Raw genomic sequence first — 21,189 nt, 5'->3', positions numbered from 1 at the left:
GAGGCCACGGTCACCAGGGAATTCAGTTTCCATGAAAGGGTGTACATGGTCTGCAACAATGCTTAGGTAGGCGGTACGTGTCAAAGTAGCATCCACATGGATGGCAGGATCCAAGGTTTCCCAGCAGAACATTGCCCAAAGCATCACACTGCCTCCACCGGCTTGCCTTCTTCCCATAGTGCATCCTGGTGCCACGTGTTCCCCAGGTAAGCGACGCACACGCACCCGGCCATCCACGTGACAGAAAACGTGATTCATCAGACCAGGCCACCTTCTTCCATTGTCCCGCGGTCCAGTTCTGATGCTCACACGCCCACTGTTGGTGCTTTCGGCAGTGGACAGAGACAGGGACAGTGGCACTTAATCCTGCTGGAAGTAGCCATCAGAAGATGGGTACACTGTGGTCATAAATGGATGGACATGGTCAGCGACAAAACTCAGGTCGGCTGTGGTGTTTAAACGGTGCTCAATTGGTACTAAGAGGCCCAAAGTGTGCCAAGAATAAATCCCCCACATCATTACACCACAACCATCAGCCTGAAGTGTTGATACAAGACAGGACGGATCCATGCTTTCATGTTGTTTACACCAAATTCTGACCCTACCATCTGAATGTCACAGCAGAAATTGAGGCTCATCAGGCCAGGCCATGTTTTTACAATCTTCTATTGTCCAATTTTGGGGAGCCCGAGTTAAATGTAGGCTCAGTGTTCTTAGCTCTCAGTGTTCAAATGTAGGCTCCTGTTCTTAGCTGACAGGAGTGGCACCAGTGTGGTCTTCTGCTGCTGTAGCCCATCTGCTTCAAAGTTCAACGTGTTGTGCATTCAGAGATACTCTTCTGCAGACCTCAGTTGTAACGAGTGGTTATTTGAGTGACTGTTGCCTAGCTATCATCTCGAAACCAGTCTGGCCATTTTCCTCTGACCTCTGGCACCAACAAGGCATTTAGCTCACAGAACTGCTGCTCACTAGATAGTTTCTGAAATACTCAGACCAGCCCATCTGGCACCAACCATACCATATTCAGTCACTTAAATCACCCCTTTCCACCATTCTGATGCTCAGTTTGAACTTCAGTAGATCGTCTTGACCATGTCTAAATGCATTGAGTTGCTGCCAAGTGATTGGTTGATTAGATATTTGCATTACCGAGTTGTGTTGATAAGCTTAGCCCATATGTCACAATAGGTTTACTGGCATCTGCTGGTGAAGCGCTATAATGACATTACGAAAAGCTTCATAAAAAACCAAACAGAGTCCACCATGTTCACAGAACCCCAAACCTTTATTTTCACCAAAGTTTGCACACACAGAAATGAGAGGGGAAAAGACAATTTTGGCAGCCGAAGACACTTCAAGCATATTTATAGAAGAGACAGTGATCTGAAAAAAAAAAAAAATCAAAATAAAATCATAATCATTCAGTGCATATTCTGCATCTGCCCATCACTTCACCTCTGGAGAGAAAGGACACAAATGCTCTGTCAACCTAACATGTACACACACACTTACACACACTCCCTCTAATCTCACCAAAATAAACCAAATAGAAAATAGTCACATGTCAAAGGCTGTAGTTGGGAGTATATGAGGATACATTCAGCTGGTAAGGATGTTACCTATTTTATCAAGCCAGAAACATGTCAGAACATTCGGGGAGATACAACTCCTTTAATTACACCACTGTACTAATGAAGATGTCCTGCTAGAGACAGATGACAAACATCAGCTTTGAGAGCCGAAGGCCTGAATCAATGTGTGGGTAGGGCAACAGGATAGGAACTGGCTGGTTATTTTTTTCCTTTTCTTTTAATATAACGCAGGCGATGTCAAGCTGTCTAGTCCAAAGGGTCCAGAAAGGGTGCAGTGTTCCCAATCGTCAGCCAACAAAAGAGTACGTTTGCAGATGTCGACATGCAGATGTTCAAGAGAGGGATATTTCATTTTACAGAGGTTAAGCAAAGGAACTAAAATACAGAATTTCAAAGGAGACACTATTAACATGTTTTTATTTGTTTCAGTACTCATATTTCAAGCTTTTTGTTCAGCAAAAAGTGGCTATGTCTTGATCATGCTGTATATAAACTTAAGTGCACTATATATTTATGAGTCTTGGGGTATGTTTTCTTTTTAAAATGTAAATCTATGTTGACCTGGGGCCTGAGCACTGAAGCTTTTTGCATTCTTCACAATTACACCAAACTTTACATCATTTAACACTGCAAACGTAAGCGAGCAGCTTTCTCACAACACCAATAAACCTTTCACGTGATCAAACCAGACGTGCCTGAATCAAAACAAAAAAACGGAGAAACTGACAAAGAATGATAATAAAAGAATGAACAATAATGTACCATGTAGATTTGATACATTTGATTTGTTATCATTCAATCTGATAGATAGATAGATAGATAGATAGATAGATAGATAGATAGATAGATAGATAGATAGATAGATAGATAGATAGATAGATAGATAGATAGATAGATAGATAGATAGATAGATAGATAGATAAAAAAAAGATGTATTTACAAAATAATACTTGTGTCTTCCCATTACTCTATGAAATCAAGCAAGACCGTTCAAACAGTATACGAGTGTGATATTAGTTGTTTTGACTGGTTTTTACCAGTGGTTGTGTGTGAGTGTGCGTGAGCAGGATAGGATGACAGGTTGGCTGATGAAGGGTATGAGGAGGAGGAGAACTTCACGCTATTAGCTCTTCCCTCAGCTCCTTGTTCCTGCGGACAATTGCAGCATGTCGCTCCTGATAGGATCAAAACAGACAAATAGTATCACATACTATAATACTGATCATTTAAGACTGAAATAATAAATGTTAAAATAATTAAAGGTACACTATGTAACTTTTTTGTTGTTCAAAATGAACAAAATTTAAAGGTTCAGTGTGTACATTTTAGCGGCATCTAGCGGTGAGGAAGCGAATTGCAACCAACGGCTCAGTCCACCGCTCACCCCTCCCTTTAAAAGCACATAGAGAAGCTACGGTGGCCGACACAGGACAAAGATGTCGTCGTCTGAGACAGAAGAGAGTAGCCAGTCAAGCAAACGCACTCTTTAGAGCAGTTTGTCCGTTTAGGGCTACTGTAGAAACATGGCAAAATGGCGATTTCCATGTAAGAGGACCCGCGGTGTATGTAGATATAAACGGCTCATTCTAAGGTAATAAAAAAACGGTTCATTATGTAAGGTCTTCATACACCACTGAAAACGTAGTTATGTATATTATATTGCATTTCTGTCAATAGATCCTCCTAAATATTACACACTGGACCATGTCAATACATCATCATTATCATCCTACTTCCAAATTGTGTTTTTGTCTTAGCCTGATTCACTATGGTAAGCCTATTATAAGTGTTTATATTTTAGAATGGGATGGTTTTTGCAGGAAATTGTGTCTCGTCATATCTGTGAATAGAGAAAAGTTGCTCTGGCTACTTTGGTTGACATGGAGCATGCTAAATCTCTAACCTCCGGGGGATCACCCATTCAAAACAAAGGAGAGTTTGCTGGCAAAAAGAGATTGCAACAGAGCTCGTAATAAAACCAGAATCAACATTGGCTTGGTTTTTGGACATGGCGAGAATTAACCCTTTCACATGTAAAGCCGGGGACACACCTAACGATTAGCTGAAACATTCTAAGACTGAACTGAACACACATACCGATTGTTTCCTTCGACTGGAGCCGATTTATATACTCACACATGGAATCTGAACACCGACTGTAATCGCAGACTGAATGCAACTGGCTCTGACTGGACGCGTTTGAGCGCAATCAGTCATAAGTATCAATTTACATTCATAATCTGCCTTACAATCGTTAAGTGTGTGCGCGGCTTAAGTTTCAAACATTCTGTCTGAGCCCCCAGCGTGAGTTTTTCAAGGCGACCGTTATTTAGAACGTATCACTTTATTGTTTCCACGGTGACGCGTCATTGCTTGTTACGTGACACATCGCAGCCACAATAGCGCTGTATGACTGATGATCTGCTTTTATGTTTATTTTTCCTTTTTTATTCAAAATATTCACAAATTTGTTAACTATAGCATGAAATATCTGATATTCCGATTGTCGAATATGTGCAAGTGGATGTGTTTTGCTGTTTAAACGTCTTTATAACGATCGCGTTAGTTGAGCTATATGCGCGATGGGCGCCGCCATGTTAGTTTGTGCCACAGCAGAGAATCGGATCTGATTTACAACACGCAAATTCATCCACTTCTCCCGAAATACATGAAAATAAGTGAGCCGGTGAACTGGGAGAAGAATAGAGTAAACTCTAAAGTTAATTACACAATGTATATCTGATACGAATAAAACATGTTGCCTAATTATAATGGAAATGATTGTTATTGCCACTTCTATAGACATCATTGTGTATTTTACAAACTCTAAATGTATTGTTTTGTTTGTACTTATGTGTATTTAAATGTCTGAAACCTAAAATAAACATTATGCGGTTGAAAACATTGAATATTTGTGATATATGAAAAGCGCTACACATGTCCATCTCTGGTTAGCGCCATCCTTTCCATCTAAACTGGTTATATCTCTTAAGCCTAGTAGTCAATGTTTTATGAGCAGTAAGATAATCTTATGAGAAAGTACCATATTCACGCATAAGTCACGCAGAGCTGAATCACAACCAAAACAATGTTCTTCTGCAAAATGCATGCAGTTTTGTTTTTTTAACACTAGAGGGCCAAAAGTTACATAGTATACCTTTAACTACCAAAACTAATTTATTATTTATTATTAATTTAATATTATTTAAAATATTAAATAATTAAATTTAAGATGAATAAATGAATGATGAATAAAATAATGTTTTAAATAATTATATATGTAGTCGAACTGCTTTGCTCACCTTTCTCATGCAAGCGATCCATCATGGCTGCCAGGTAAGCCTCCCGGTTTTCCTTGATCTGCTCCATCTTCAGGATGAGCTTTTCCTCTGCCATCTTGCTGAAGTTGCTGTTCTCCTCCATGGCTTTGAGCAGCACATCCCTCTCATGCTCGCGTTTCTCAGCCAGAGCTTTGAGCACCTGAGCTTCCTGGGACTGTTGAGGAAAGTCGTTATATACATGAGCATCCAAACATTCTGGTATGGAAGGCCATACATTTCCTGAGGGTTAAATGGATTTCAAAGTGGTTGACCAATATTTATTGATGCATTAATTCACTTGTCTGTGGTAATGAAATTCTAAGCTTTATAGCTACAGATAAGTAAGCTTAAATGCATTCAGTTCCACTAACCCTCCTGCGGTCCTCAGCAGCCTCCAGTTTCTTCTGGATGTCTTCCAGTGACACATCCCTCTTCTTTGGAGGGGAGGTGATGCTGTGGGCCACATCTGACACCGGTGAGGGCGGCTTCAGGATCACCTCAAAGGCCTGGCCTGAGGCCCTTTTGTTTATGGGCTTTACTTCCATATCTACAAGACAATGTCAAATGACATCACTTAATAAAAGGGGCATAGATTTAATAAATGCATGTCATTTAATTATGGAAGCCCATTTCCTCCACATGAGAAAAAAATGCTTTGATAAATAATAATTCCAACATAAAAAAAATCATAATTATGACATAAAAAGTACAAATAAAGACATACTAAGTCATAAATATGACAAAAGTTGGAATTATGACATAAGTTTTAATTATTAGTTAAAAATGATAATATAACTATGAGATACTAAGTCATAATCATGAGATAAAAAGTAAAAATTATGAGATACTAAGTCATAACTATGACATAAAAGTCAGAATTATGACGTAAGCCTTAATTATGAGAAAAAAGTTGAAATTATGACAATTATGAGATAATTTTTCTTATGTGGTACAATTGGGCTTCCATAGTTAATTCATATTTCAATTAATTCACTTTGCATACATTTCAGAGCATAATTAATCAAGATTCTGATCAAGAAATTATCAACATTTTTAAACCATCCTTTTATTTATTTATATAAATTCTTATATATCCTCATATTATGACAAAAATTACAAATTATGACAATTATAAGATACTAAGAGATAAAAAAAAATGAAATTATGATATAATTGAGATAAAAAGTCAAATTGACATTAGTAAATTATGAGAAAAAAGTGATGACATATCTCATCATTTCGACTTTTTGTCATTTCAATTTTATCTTAAAATTATGACTTGGTATGTCATATTTTTGACTTTTTATATAAATTTGACATTTTGTCATCATTTAAGCTTTTTATGTCATAATTCCGATGTAACAAAAGATTATTTTTTTATTATGTGGTGCAAATGGGCTTCCATAGTTAATTCATATTTCAATTAATTCATCTTTTTATACATTTCAGAGCATAATTAATCAAGATTCTGATCAAGAAATGATCAACATTTTTAAACCATCCTTTTATTTATTTATATAAATTCTTATATATCCTCATATTATTACAAAAATGACAAATTATGACAATTATAAGATACTAAGAGATAAAAAAAAATGAAATTATGATATAATTGTCGAATTGACATTAGTAAATTATGAGAAAAAAAGTGATGACATACTAAGTCCTAATTATGACATGACATTATGAGACTTTATCTCATAATTTCAACTTTTCTCTCATAATTTCGTCTTTTTGTCATTTCAATTTTATCTTAAAATTATGACTTGGTATGTCATATTTTAGACTTTTTAAATAAATTTGACATTTTGTCATCATTTAAGCTTTTTATGTCATAATTCCGATGTAACAAAAGATTATTTTTTTCTTATGTGGTGCAAATGGGCTTCCATAGTTAATTCATGTTTCAATTAATTCATCTTTTCATAAATTTCAGAGCATAATTAATCAAGAAATTATCAACATTTTTAATACGTTCTTTTATTTATTAATTTATTTATTTTTATAATATAAATTCTTATATTTCTTCATATTTATTATGTAAATGTACTATTTGTGTATTTATTATATAAAATCATATATATATATATATATATATATATATATATATATATATATATATATCAACAAGTGAAGAAATATATAATTATATATATCACACTTCACAATAAGGTCCCATCAGTTAATGTTTACTAACAACATTAACTAAAAACAAGCAATACATGTTTGTTACAGTACTTATTAATCTTTGGTAATAAACATTAGGTAATAAAAATACTGTTCACTAGATCATGGTAGCTCAGGTATCAGAGACAACATTTGATTTTAATAATGGTTTCGTAAAATGCTGAAATTAATATTAAGATTTTTCATTGTAAGTTCATGTTAACTAATGCTAACAAATGGAACCTTATTATAAAGTGTTTCCACAATATGCATTTCATATATAGTATTATATTGCTTCAAATGAAAACTAATTTGTTCTATCACTTACCCTCAAACTCACAGACAAGGTTGTTGCGTGTCTGTGGGCTGAAGCAGGAGCAAATGAGCGAGAGCATGGACAGCTCCTTCATCTTCTCCTTGTATGCTGGAACAACACAAAATTGGCCCCTTGTTAGTCGTACACAGATCCACTACTCGAGCACAAATGTGCTGAAGTTTACAGGCCGGAGCATATCGCCCGGTCTCTACAGCTCTTTAGAGGACTCAATTGGGGGCTATAACATACCCTGTACTTCACTCTGTGAGTGTCTGTCTCTATGATGCTTCAACTGAGTGACTGATCGACACTGCTACTTTAGCTACATTAGCTCTTTTCGAAAGCTTATAATTATCATTACAGCGGTGAACAATGAAAAAAAAGTAGATTCAAATAGCTAGATATCAGGAATTCAGACACTATCACTATAGGCTACACATATATATATACTGAAAAAATAGTGCATTTAATGGTTTTTACTATATATATATATATATATATATATATATATATATATATATATATATATATTATAACAAACTGAAATACAACAAAGCAAATCCCTGAAAACTCACAAAAGTGGCACAAATGGAGTCTACCGAGAGACTTTTCTACATTCAAACAAATGGAGCTTGCAGACTCATGAAAAATGCATGAGGCACACTAATGACACTTCCCATTTCCTGCCCTCTGTAGTGTTTTACAGATTACAAGCACACCCAACAGCCCATTAGCTAGAAAATTACAGTCAGACACTAAAAAAGTATAACTAAATAAGAAAATAAAGTAAATATGATGAGTCATAAAGTAGTTATAACCTAGGATGAGCTACATATTCCATACTTTTAATGTCCGAATTGCATGCAGGAGTAATTTCCTGCCAGGGTCACATACTAGTGTCCAACATAGTGTCAACACTTATTTGTCCGGTGCTGCAAAGGCCACCATGCAGCATCCCACTGCTGCAGGGCTGGCCGGTCTCCCATTTTGCGTCTCCTCGGCCTCCTGCAACTCCCCAGCCATTCTTAGCAATATCAACAAGCAGGCCCACGGCTCGGGAGCCTTACACTGATCAATAAATCCTGACAGAACAGCCCGTGATAGATTCAGAAAGGCGACTTTACTGCTTCAGTAATTCTACAGGATACCCGAAAAAATGCACAGTGAAATCCGCCCATGCCATCTGGTCATGAATTGTACTCCACAACAAAACAGAGGCTGATTTTACTTTGGAATTTAACACAATATATCATTAAGATTTAAAAAAAAAAAAAAAAAAAAAAAAAAAATCTATTTTATATACTAAAATGAGCAGAGCTATATCAATGTTGTTGTATTATAACAATGCACGTGATGAATGAGCCAGGCCTGTGTGTTATATCTCAAGATGAGCCTTATTAGTCTGCTTTTGTTTTCTAAATGCATAAAGTGGCTAATTAAAAAAATAAAATGGAGTGTGAATGAGAATCTGTCACCTTATCCTTGATGCCAGCTTTTATGCCAGCACTCAAGACTTCATATGAAACAAGGACGATGACATCCATAACAAAAAGCTGCTCTAATTTTCATGATTATTCCATATAAAGCACGAATCGCTGGTTAAAAATGGCTTATTAAGGTAAATGTTCCATGAGGAGGTATCTGTGTGTTTTTTATGGCTATATTGTCTGGGCATCGTTTCTTGGGTGCGGTCTTTCTGCATTATGATGCGAGGCAGCAGGAGCAGGTGCGCCATCGCCAATCATCTTACATACATGCCACTAAACTGAGACATTTACGTACGCTATTTATTCTAATTCCTAATGCAAGTTACATTTACTTCATTGATTATTATAAACTATAATAATGCGAGAAATTGCGAAACGTACCTTTGTAGGATGCCTCCGATAATGCAAACGCAGACTCAAGTCGCAGTTGCTTATACAATGTGTTTTACGCACGAATAGGCTATGAAACGTGTTAATATAGCATATTCTATACAGATCGTGCATGGTATAACACTCAGTAGATCTTTTCATAGACAGCCTCCATTAACACGTTTACAAATGCAACAATGGATTAAGATGACAAGTGAAGAAATGCGCAGCACGTACCGATAGCTGTTTTGGCCATGGTGTCTTTTCTTGAATCCGTATTATTTTCCACAATGGTCGTGGTTTGTGCCAGTGGCGTTGAGAGCGGATGATGCTTAAGGCACTGAGTCAGCAGAGCACAATGAGGAGCGCGGAGGGATGTGAGGAATGGGAGCGGCTGACTTATGATCCAGTCCGCGCAACAGCAGATTGGCCACCGGCAACACTTCACTTCACTGACGTGTGTGGGAGGGAAAAAACTGGCCTGCATCTAATCGAGCGCTAGCTGCTGTTACTGTCGCGAGCCACAATGTTTTAGCCTCGTACGTGGGCTCAAATACTTAGTCACCATGAAATCAAAATTGACTTTTTATGGAATATTGCAGTACTATTTCTTCTCAATGATTTATGCATCTTTTTATTCATATTCCGCCGTAATCAACATATCTTCCCCTCCCTCTTGCAACGAAATCTCTTCTCTGATGACGTGTTTACTGCCGCGAGGGCGGGGCATCCTGTCATTCACATGAGATCACAGCAATAGCAAATGTCACCGATCCAATCAATTCCCCAATAAATCGAAATTATTCTAGCAAAGAAGAAGTCAGTTTTTCTTAAGAATTGGCATGAGAAAGGAATTTATTATATTTGTATGCTAGATCTTGTATGCTATGATTTCATGTCTGAATACAATTTCCCTGCTGTCCATTAGGAATTTCTCATAGTTATAAAGGCTTGTAGTTCTGTTAATTTGATTTAATGAGATGTCATTTATCATTTGAAGAAATTGTAAAGATTGAACAAAAATTTCTGGTTGAAGATAAGCATTTATGACCCAAAATGTAGTATATAAACTCTAAGAAATGTTTTTAGTCAAGAAAATAAATCACCCCCAGGGGAACATTTTTTGGGGGGAATTCTTTAAAAGATTAATTAGAACAAAAAGCATGGCTCTTACCACACAAATTTTGTAAATTTTGTAATACACATAAGAATCTTACATAAAATATACCCCACTAACAAGAACACATGATCACACATGATGATTTGTGTACAATATTTTTTTTCAGGATTATTTGATGAATAGAAAGTTCAAAAGAACAGTGTTTATCTGAAATCTAATCTTTTGTAACATTATAAATGTCTTTACTGCCACTTTTGATTGATTTAATGCATCCTTGCTGAATAAAAGTATTCATTTCTTTAATTTCTTTTCAAAAAAATAAAAATAAAAATTCTTACTGACCCCAAACTTTTGAGCGGTAGTGTATAATGCTACAGAAGCTTTGTATTTCAGATAAATGCTGTTCTTTTGAACTTTCTATTCATCAAGGAATCCTGAAAAAAAAAGTACACAACTGTTTTCAACATTGAAAATAATCATAAATGTTTATTGAGCAGCAAATCAGCATATTAGAATGATTTCTGAAGGATCATGTGACACTGAAGACTGGAGTAACGATGCTGAAAATTCAGCTTTGCATCACAGGAATAAATTACTTCGTCAAATATATTTAAATAGTACACAGTTATTTTAAATTGTAATAATATTTCACAATATTACTGTTTTTTACTGTATTTTTAATTAAATAAATGTAGCCTTGGTGAGCAGACGAAACTTCTTTTAAAAACATTAAATATCTTAGTGGTTCCAAACTTTTGGACTGTACTTTATACACACACACACACACACACACACACACACACACACACACACACACACACACACACACACACAGTATCTCACAAAAGTGAGTATACTCCTCACATTTCAGCAGCCATTTTAGTATATCTTCTCAAGGGACATTACTATAGAAATGAAAATTGTATTTACTTTAGTAGTGGCCCCCAACACTGCACATTTTCCATGGCTGCGTCCGAAAACCTAGGTAGCTGTCTTGCTGCCTCGCTGTCTTATAAGAGAATGACTTGTTTGTACGGCAGCGTTTGTGCATGAAGGTACCTCACAAAATTGATTTTGGACAGACTTCTGAGGCAGCGTAACAGTTTAATGATCTACAGCAATATAGCGTGAGCTTTGGTGAGAACTAAACAAATATTTAATTATTACAGTCGTAATTTCTCGATAGAAATGATATCAAAATTGAAATATGTTGGTCAAAATCATACATTTATACACAAACTGAGCAGTAAACGCAACTTTCGGATGCCATCTTTATTTTTCTAGCTCAACTGTCACAGAATGGAAAGCACAGGATTGTGGGATATCAAAGGCAGCTAAGGATACATCTATGCTTCCTTCAAAAATCGATCTGAGGAAGGTATCTCATGAGACAGGAAGTGACATTGGATTCGGACGTGCCTTGATGCCTTACTCCAGGGGTCACCATTCCTGCTCCTGAAGGGCCGGTGTCTCTGCAGAGTTTAGCTCCAACCCTAATCATACACACCTGAAGCAGCTAATTAAGGTCCTACTAAGCATACTAGAAACTTCCAGGAAGGCGTTCTGATGCAAGTTGGAGCTAAACTCTGCAGGACACCGGCCCTCCAGGAACAAGTTTGGGGACCCCTGCCTTACTCCCTTGAAATGTGTCCTCAGAAGGCAGCATTTTCCAGTTTTCGGATGCAGTCCATGTCTCCTTTGTCTGACACATCCATTTCTGGTTTTGGAGTCTCTGCTAATGAGCTGATGACCTGATTCAGGTGTGCTTGATCAAGGAGACATGCAAAATGTGCAGTGTTGGGGGGCCTCCAGGAATGTGATTGGGAACCACTGCTTTAGAGTAGTCAATGTGCTGCTTGTATAGATTTATTGTCCTCTGAAAATAACTCAACATACAGCCTTTACTGTCTAAATAACTGGCAACAAAAGTGAGTACACCATAAGTGAACATGTCAAAACTGTGTCCAAAGTGTCAATATTTTGTGTGAGTACCATTGTTATTTAGCACTGCCTTAATCCTCGTAGGCATGGAATTCACCAGAGCTGCACAGGTTGTTGCTGGGATGATGGGATCCTCTTCACTTCTCTATAATGACATCACAGAGCTGCTGGATGTTACACATGGCGCCTCTCCACCTTCCGCTTGAGGATGCCCCACAGATGCTCAATAGGGTTCAGGTCTGGAGACATACTTGGCCACTCCATCAACTTCATCTTCCTCAGCAAGGCAGTTGCCATCTTGGCAGTTTGTTTGGGGTCGTTATCATGTTGGAAAACTGCCGTTTGGCCCAGTTTCTGAAGGGATAGCATCATGTTCTGCTTCAGAATGTCTCAGTACATGTTGGAATCCAATGAATCCAATTTCCCTCAATGAAGCAGAGCTCCCCAGTGCCAGCAACACTCATACAGCCCCAGACTATGATGCTACCACCACGCTTGACTGTAGGCAAGACACAATTTTCTTGGTACTCGTCACCAGGGCGTCGCCACACATGCTGGACACCATCTGAGCCAAACAAGTTTATCTTAGTCTCATCAGACCACATGACATGGTACCAGTACTTCATGCTCTTGGACAGGTTGTCTTCAGCAAACTCTTTGCAGGCTTTCTTATGAGCCAGCTTTAGAAGAGGCTTCTTTCTGGGACGACAGCCATGGAAACCGACTTGTTGCAGTGTGCGGCATATGGTCTGAGCACTGACAAGCTGACCTTCTGCTTCTGCAACTTTTAAAGCAATGCTGGCAGCACTCATGCGTTTGTTTTTTGAAGCCAGCTTCTGCACCTGACTCACAGCACAAGGTCTCAACTTCTTTGATTGACCCTTGCAAGGCCTGTTCCGAGCGGAACCTGTCTTGGAAAACCTCTGTATGACCCTGGCCACTGTACTGTAACTCAGTTTCAGGGTGTTACCAATCTTCTTATAGCCTAGGCCATCTTTGTGGAGAGCAGCAACTCTAATTTTCAAATCCTCAGAGAGTTCTTTGCCATGAGGTGCCATGTTGAACATCCAGTGGTCAGTGTGAGAGGACTGTACTCAAAGCACAAAATTTTAACTGCTCTAATACAAGATCCACATATATTTTATTGTCCTGTCAAGCAGACAAAACATGAACATGATGAATAGGACATGTGGCTTTGCATGGTTAAACAACATACACCTGTTATCACTTATGGTGTACTCGCTTTTGTTGCCAGCTATTTAGACAATAATGGCTGTATGTCAAGTTATTTTCAGAAGTTTCATTTCTTTTGTATTGTCCCTTGAGAAAATGTACTAAAATAGTTGCTCAAATGTTATGGGTGTACTCACTTTTGTGAGATACTATATGTAAAAAATAATATACAATTTATTACACACACACAGTTAACACTTTACATTGTTTTTTTTTGCATTTAATGAGAAATTAGCTTCATACAACTTTTATTTATGAAATTACTTGATCTTTGTGTTTTATTTCTCAGAATGCTGTATAACAAAACATTCAGTGACAGAATTAAAAAAAACAACTTGCATGTTAAACATTGCAAACTTAAATATTGCATAATATTTCTCCTTAAGACGTTTGTGATCATTACAGTAGAATTTTACAAACTGTTTGTAACAACCATACAGAGACAAACATAAGCAAGAGAGGTTTACGGTCATTTGAAAATGCTCTTTGGACCCTTCTAATGTAACTAGTGCCTAAACTGCTTAATTCTCTCTCATTTCTAAAACATCTTTCCCTTTTACACAACTACTTCATCAGGAGTAGTTTTAATACAGGTAACTTTTAAAACAGTAATAAATATCCCGTATTTAAGACAAATCAAACCGTCTAAAAGATAATGTGCCTATTATCATTTCAAAACAAGTAAAAGAAGGTATTACATTCAAGTCATTCATTTGCATGAGCTTGTTAGTAACCGCAGTGCTAAACCATAGAAATTTAAGGTATTTGTTACTTTGGTCTTTGTTTGTTTTTGTTTTTTGTTTTTTTAAATAAAACTGAAAAAAAATTTAAGAGCTGCATGTTTTTTTTTTTTTTTACCATATATTAATATAATCATTGTCCTTATCAAAACTGCACTATACTGTTCCCTACCTTCAGCTCTCTGAAAGTTTGCTTGTAAAGTTTTCTGGCTAGTAGTGAACTAGCTTTTCTTGGAGGCATTCAGCTTCTTTTTGATGTAATGCCCGACCAGGGCCTGAGGTCGCTGCTGGTAGTTATTCAGGACGTCATGAGAGCTGGTCAGCTGGTCTCCTTTCTGTCTGTCCAGCAGTGTTACACACACAACCGCAGCTGAAAAAACAGGACAAAAAAGTTTCTTTGTATTATCACATCTCAACCCATCCACAATAAACAACAACATGTCTGATAAGAGGTCAAAATCAGTCAGCTCAAACAGACTAACTGCAATAAAGGATAATAAACCTCTAGCAGCCATTTCAAATGCATGAACACCCATTACACAAACTTATGCAAGTATTACTCATTAACTTGAAATGGTGCGTTAAAAACGTCATACCTCGAAGATTGCTCAGTTTGCACATAGCCGCAAACACAGATGACTCCATCTCAATGTTACGAACCCCAGCGGCATAGGCTTCAGCAAGATAGCTCTGTTTATCTTCTTCGGTGTATGAGCAGAAGGCCCCATCCAGCCGCGCTTGACCTGTACAAAGACAGAGCCTTTAAATACAGCAAACCCCTCAGTGCTAACTTGCACTGCCCGGCCCGCTGTTTGGATTTAAATAGGCAAATGCTTAAGAGTCTATGATTGGATCATTATTGCAGTGATTATTATGTTTCTAGGATGTTATATGTTTGGGAACAGTTCTTCTAACTCTAAACGATGGAGCTTTTCATTTCTTAAATAACCATGTACTTTAGGAAGACACATCATGGCCATATTCCAGGATGACAAAGTCCAGATTCATCAGGCCGGGAGCATGAAGAATCATTTTCACACATGAATTGGCACCTTTGAGTCCAGACCTTAAATTCATTGAAAGTCTTTGGGATGTGCTGGAGTAGACTTTACAGAGTGCTCACCTCTTGCATTGTCAATACAAGATCTTCACCAAAAATGTATGCACCTTTTGATGGAAATAATATCACATTATTTACATCAAGGGGGCATTGATTTTTAGTTAAGATCTTGACCAAAGACAATACAAGAGGTTAGCACTCTGTAAAGTCTACTCCAGCACATCCCAAAGTCTCAGAGATGCCAATTCATGTGTGAAAATGATTCTTCATGCTCACTCCCAACCATTCTTTTAAAATTTGAGCCTGATGAATCTTGACTTTGTCATCCTGGAATATGGCCATGATGTGTCTACCTTCATGGTCGTTTAAAGCCCTATTCGGACGGTAATTATTGCTCACGTGGATTTTCTGCAAAAATAAATTTGCATGGCTCCTAAGTAATAAAACATGCATTCTGATGGCGATTTATTCACGGTGGAGGAGCGCGTTTAGTGATCCTCACATGGTCACATGATTGTCTGCTGTAAATAAAATATAATAGGCTATGCTTGGAATAATACTAATAAATTCATATTTAATTTAATAATAGGAAAATAATATCCTATTTATTATGTGATTATTTAAATCTACTGTTATAGACAGATAGATGCACTATAGTTGAAATGGTTTTCTGTCTTGTATTTTATCTAAAAAATGATGTCATTTTAAAAATATGGAAATTAGTGGAAATAAGTTAATACAGCCTCTTATTTACATGAAATAAAGCTGCTTGGTTTATATTTTTAATGTATATATTTGTATATGATAATTTTATTGTAATGTAATGGCCCATTTCAAATGAAAACATGCTTTTGTCCCCTCTCTCCTTTCACTGAGGTGGAGCGGTGATGAAATATTTCTTTTGAATATTTCACAGCATTTCAGTAATTAAAGTGTGCATGAAATGCTTGTATGGTGTTCTGCGGTAGTCAAAAAGGATTTAAACGGTGAATTTTGAATTGATCTCCATTTGAAAACTCAGAGATGTGGATTCTGACGGCAATTAATTTACCACACGACCTTGCCGTTTGTCAAAAAAAACAGTAGGTAATTTGGCTGGGGATTTTTACGCGGGTGGTGGAGTTAAAAAAAAAAAAAAAAAAAAAAAAAAAAAAAAAAACTGACATTCTGGATTCAGACGGCAGTAAAATCACAGACTAGCCCCTGTAAATGTTGAAAATACCTTACGTCCCTATGAGAAAGAAAAAAAAACCCCATCTGAACAGGGCTTAAGAACAGCAATTAGGGATAGAAGAACTGCTGCAACATATAACATGCTAGAAACATAATAATCACTGTAATAACAATCTAATCATAGACTCTTAAGCATTTCCCTATTTAAATCCAAATTTTTGGCCAGGCAGTGTATTATAACATTATATTTAAGAGTCTACTTGAAAATAATTCTACCTTCATAGAAGTCAAGGGTGCACATTGTGTTACCAATGACAGTCTCAAACTCTGCAAGTTCTTTGCCACACTGAAGCAGCTCTTCTGCAAGTTCCCCATCGAGTTCTGTGCTCCTGACCACTGTTTTACCCAGGATGATCTGCTCAAAGCGAGGCTCAAACACAGAATCGACCGACTGTTTGGTAATCACCACAGTCCCTGGCTTTAAACCTGATAAAAGACAGACAGAAAAACAGCTCAAAAACTACTCTGGGAGTCAGGAAATTATTCACAAAAAAGTCATGGTTACAACACCAGGATGAGGTTAGTGCTGATTTTGAAAGCATGGGAACACCCTTTTTGATTAAGTAGTTCAATGGTAAAAGCAGTGTACCTATTCCCCCTGATGTTCCAATGCGCACTACGGTGACATCAGTGCAGCGGGCATGATAAAGGAGCTTGATAAGCTCATGCAACATTATAGAGATTGATGGGATGCCCATGCCATGCTAGAACACAGAGAATATTCAATGTTAATATTCAGACAAACTTCATTTGCAATGACGTAAACACCTCAATTGATCTGACAGAGCTCAATCTAAATTAAATTATGATCTGATTGAACAGGATAGTGTAAACCTGAATTAACCCAATCAACAGGAAAAAATTAAAGATGCAATATGTAAGATTTTCTGTCCACTTAGAGGTCACTAGAGGCCTATTCAAAACAAAGGCGTAGCTTGATGGGTATGACGTAATTGACAGGTGACTCCTCACACGTCCCGGAGCCTTGGTTAAAATTGCAATTTTCTCATGATTTACAAATAGTTGCAAACATTTGGATTATTATAAGTACTCAAGTGAACAAAATATATAACACTGGCCTAGTGGTTTTTGGATATTGTACTGTAAAATTCTTACATATTGCACCTTTAAGCATGTGAACGCCTGAATGCGTTTTCTCAGTCAGATTCAAAATTATCTTGTGCACATTCATTCCCATTAAAATGAGTGCATGTAAACATACTTAGTGTCACAAAATCATTCAGAAATCATTCTTATATGTTGATTTGGTGCTCAAGAACATTTCTTATTATCATCACAGATGGAAAAACATTCTGCTGCTTTGTATTTTTGTAGAAACTATGATACTTTTTTCAGGATTCTTTGATGAATAGAAAGTTTAAAAGAACTAACGGCATCTTTATTATCACTTCTTATGAATTTAATGCATCCTTGCTAAATAAAGATTTCTTCCAAAAATAAAAAAAAATCTTACAAACCCCAAACTTTTGGAACAGTAGTGTACATGTGGATAAGTTTGAGTTCACTCACACTGACAGACAGCACAGGTCCAATTTTATACATGGCGTAGCGATCGGTTCCTGCACATATATTTGGATATTCTGCATTGGGGTCTGAAATCCCCAGTTCTTTGGCAATGTATTCAGTGAAAGACTTCATCCTCCATGGACTTCCCCCTACGCACACAAACTGAGACAAAAAGTACAACCAAGTGAGTTAGACTCAGATCATTCTGAAGGAGTCATGTTTTAGTGTGAAATGGAAGTGAATTAAAGTTTACTTTGACATCTCCAAACATCGCTGCCAAGTCGTGCGTGGATGTTCCCAGGTTAAAATGGTAAAGGATGTCATCTGTCATGGAGTCCAAATGGGGATTGTTCACATATATTGACCTATTCAGGGAAAATACAAGTTTGGCAGTTATATGAAACAGCATAGCTGTTGGATATTGTCCCTAGTGTTACGAAAACACAGTTTAAAGTAACACTTTAACAACACACCATAACGTAATAACAGTAAGTACTACTATGTAACCCAGGGGTCGTGAGAAGGACGCTGTGAGAAACATCATTTCCGTTTTATAACACTTCTCATGAAACTGAACTGAACCTTTGCTTATGGAAGAACATTTGTGCCCAGCGAATGACATATCATCTATCCAGTGCGCTATACAATGCTTTGAGTTGCGTAAAGAATATGAAATCTTTACATAAAAAAAAAAAAAAAAAAAAAAAAATAGAATGGCATCAAACGGAAGCCCACGCACATATAACTTAATAGAGAACAAGGAAATAAATTAATATCATATTCGTACCTGTCGCATGTCCCATTCTTCTCTTCACCCAGCGGCATTTTCAGCTTTTCCCTGTGAAGGACACATCAACAGACCATCAGTTTTCAACGTAAAAAACATTGTCTGGTCTAACAACTAAATCTATGCAGAATAAACTATGTCGAACAATAAAATGGACTAAACAGCATACCTAAAACAGCGTCTCTCAATGAAGCTCAGTGTTCGTTTCCGTGAGATGTTTATAACGCCTCCTGATTCACTGTTCGCCGGGAAGATGACTTGATAAAATACCGAGAGTTTTGGTCATTTACTGTAAAACATCCGGCTGTGCCGCTGGTGTACGTGACAGCACCGTGACCGCGCGAGAGTAGTGGTTTTTCCACCGAAAGCACCGCCTCCTGCGGCAGGATAGGCTAGCTGAAGCAATGGATTGGGCAGTTGAGAAGTCCTTCATAGCAACGATCAGGATGAGGGCGGGGCTTCACGTCAATAGGTTGGATACCGACGCCACTGACGTCACACACAATACATACAAAATTGGGCTAACGTTACTTTTTAGTCATTCAGATGACTGTCGCAAGTTGCTTAATTTACCTGAAATCACATTACATTAACTAGATATGTTAAACCAACTTTTGATAATTTGTATTAAATCTGAATTAAATTAATGTTTTAATTTTTAACTACAGGTGCTGGTCATATAATTAGAATATCATGAAAAAGTTGATTTATTTCACTAATTCCATTCAAAAAGTGAAACTTGTATATTAATAATCATTCATTACACACAGACTGATATATTTCAAATGTTTATTTCTTTTAATTTTGATGATTATAACTGACAACTAAGGAAAATCCCAAATTCAGTATCTCAGAAAATTACATTACTTAAGACCAATACAAAGAAAGGATTTTTAGAAATCTTGGCCAACTGAAAAGTATGAACATGAAAAGTATGAGCATGTACAGCACTCAATACTTAGCTGGGGCTCCTTTTGCCTGAATTACTGCAGTAATGCGGCGCGGCATGGAGTCGATCAGCCTGTGGCACTGCTCAGGTGTTATGAGAGCCCAGGTTGCTCTGATAGTGGCCTTCAGCTCTTCTGCATTGTTGGGTCTGGCATATCGCATCTTCCTCTTCACAATACCCCATAGATTTTCTATGGGGTTTAGGTCAGGCGAGTTTGCTGGCCAATTAAGAACAGGGATACCATGGTCCTTAAACCAGGTACTGGTAGCTTTGGCACTGTGTGCAGGTGCCAAGTCCTGTTGGAAAATGAAATCTGCATCTCCGTAAAGTTGGTCAGCAGCAGGAAGCATGAAGTGCTCTAAAACTTCCTGGTATACGGCTGCGTTGACCTTGGACCTCAGAAAACACAGTGGACCAACACCAGCAGATGACATGGCACCCCAAACCATCACTGACTGTGGAAACTTTACACGGGACCTCAAGCAACGTGGATTGTGTGCCTCTCCTCTCTTCCTCCAGACTCTGGGACCCTGATTTCCAAAGGAAATGCAAAATTTACTTTCATCAGAGAACATAATTTTGGACCACTCAGCAGCAGTCCAGTCCTTTATGTCTTTAGCCCAGGCGAGACGCTTCTGACTCTGTCTGTTGTTCAAGAGTGGCTTGACACAAGGAATGCGACAGCTGAAACCCATGTCTTGCATACGTCTGTGCGTAGTGGTTCTTGAAGCACTGACTCTAGCTGCAGTCCACTCTTTGTGAATCTCCCCCACATTTTTGAATGGGTTTTGTTTCACAATCCTCTCCAGGGTGCGGTTATCCCTATTGCTTGTACACTTTTTTCTACCACATCTTTTCCTTCCCTTCGCCTCTCTATTAATGTGCTTGGACACAGAGCTCTGTGAACAGCCAGCCTCTTTTGACCTTTTGTGTCTTGCCCTCCTTGTGCAAGGTGTCAATGGTCGTCTTTTGGACAACTGTCAAGTCAGCAGTCTTCCCCATGATTGTGTAGCCTACAGAACTAGACTGAGAGACCATTTAAAGGCCTTTGCAGGTGTTTTGAGTTAATTAGCTGATTAGAGTGTGGCACCAGGTGTCTTCAATATTGAACCTTTTCACAATATTCTAATTTTCTGAGATACTGAATTTGGGATTTTCCTTAGTTGTCAGTTATAATCATCAAAATTAAAAGAAATAAACATTTGAAATATATCAGTCTGTGTGTACTGAATGAATATAATATACAAGTTTCACTTTTTGAATGGAATTAGTGAAATAAATCAACTTTTTGATGATATTCTAATTATATGACCAGCACCTGTATACTTTTTGTTTGATATATCAATGCA

The 21,189-nt window shown here is 37.5% G+C and overlaps 2 protein-coding genes across 3 annotated transcripts; both read right to left on the bottom strand.

Annotated features, from left to right (window-relative positions):
• Positions 1 to 1,266: 1,266 nt before the first annotated feature.
• Positions 1,267 to 9,690, bottom strand: stmn2a (stathmin 2a). 2 transcript variants are annotated; one of them, XM_048153814.1, is made up of 5 exons: positions 9,488 to 9,690; positions 7,407 to 7,502; positions 5,284 to 5,459; positions 4,898 to 5,087; positions 1,267 to 2,769 (listed from the first exon to the last, which is right to left on the bottom strand). In XM_048153814.1, the coding sequence occupies exons 1-5, from the start codon at positions 9,504 to 9,506 to the stop codon at positions 2,708 to 2,710; spliced, it is 543 nt and encodes a 180-aa protein (XP_048009771.1). In that variant the 5' UTR covers positions 9,507 to 9,690; the 3' UTR covers positions 1,267 to 2,707. The 2 variants fall into 2 exon arrangements, with proteins under 2 accessions (XP_048009771.1, XP_048009769.1); XM_048153812.1 differs by having other exon boundaries at positions 1,267 to 2,766; positions 4,895 to 5,087; positions 9,488 to 9,688.
• Positions 9,691 to 13,748: 4,058 nt separating this feature from the next.
• upp1 (uridine phosphorylase 1) lies at positions 13,749 to 19,277 on the bottom strand. Its single transcript, XM_048153530.1, has 8 exons — positions 19,061 to 19,277; positions 18,892 to 18,942; positions 18,358 to 18,469; positions 18,108 to 18,266; positions 17,167 to 17,281; positions 16,794 to 17,003; positions 14,881 to 15,027; positions 13,749 to 14,654 (listed from the first exon to the last, which is right to left on the bottom strand). The coding sequence occupies exons 2-8, from the start codon at positions 18,927 to 18,929 to the stop codon at positions 14,506 to 14,508; spliced, it is 930 nt and encodes a 309-aa protein (XP_048009487.1). The 5' UTR covers positions 18,930 to 18,942; positions 19,061 to 19,277; the 3' UTR covers positions 13,749 to 14,505.
• Between the last annotated feature and the right edge of the window lie 1,912 nt (positions 19,278 to 21,189).

Source organism: Megalobrama amblycephala, linkage group LG13 (genome assembly GCF_018812025.1).
Source record: "Megalobrama amblycephala isolate DHTTF-2021 linkage group LG13, ASM1881202v1, whole genome shotgun sequence".
NCBI classification, from domain to species: domain Eukaryota; kingdom Metazoa; phylum Chordata; class Actinopteri; order Cypriniformes; family Xenocyprididae; genus Megalobrama; species Megalobrama amblycephala.
The sequence above is the reverse complement of the archived record's forward strand: the minus strand, read 5'-3'. Positions and strand labels throughout refer to the sequence as shown.

Bases quoted from the DNA above. Each gene is read 5' to 3' on its own strand.
- upp1 (XM_048153530.1), bottom strand. From the start codon at position 18,929: ATGCCGCTGGGTGAAGAGAAGAATGGGACATGCGACAG. The intron at 17,004-17,166 runs GTACACTGCTTT...GTCTTTTATCAG, and splicing joins TGGAACATCAGGGGGAATAG to GTTTAAAGCCAGGGACTGTG. The intron at 15,028-16,793 runs GTAGAATTATTT...GTCTTTGTACAG, and splicing joins CACCCTTGACTTCTATGAAG to GTCAAGCGCGGCTGGATGGG.
- stmn2a (XM_048153814.1), bottom strand. The intron at 5,088-5,283 runs GTTAGTGGAACT...TTTCCTCAACAG, and splicing joins CTGCTGAGGACCGCAGGAGG to TCCCAGGAAGCTCAGGTGCT. The intron at 2,770-4,897 runs AAGGTGAGCAAA...TTTGATCCTATC, and splicing joins GATGGATCGCTTGCATGAGA to AGGAGCGACATGCTGCAATT.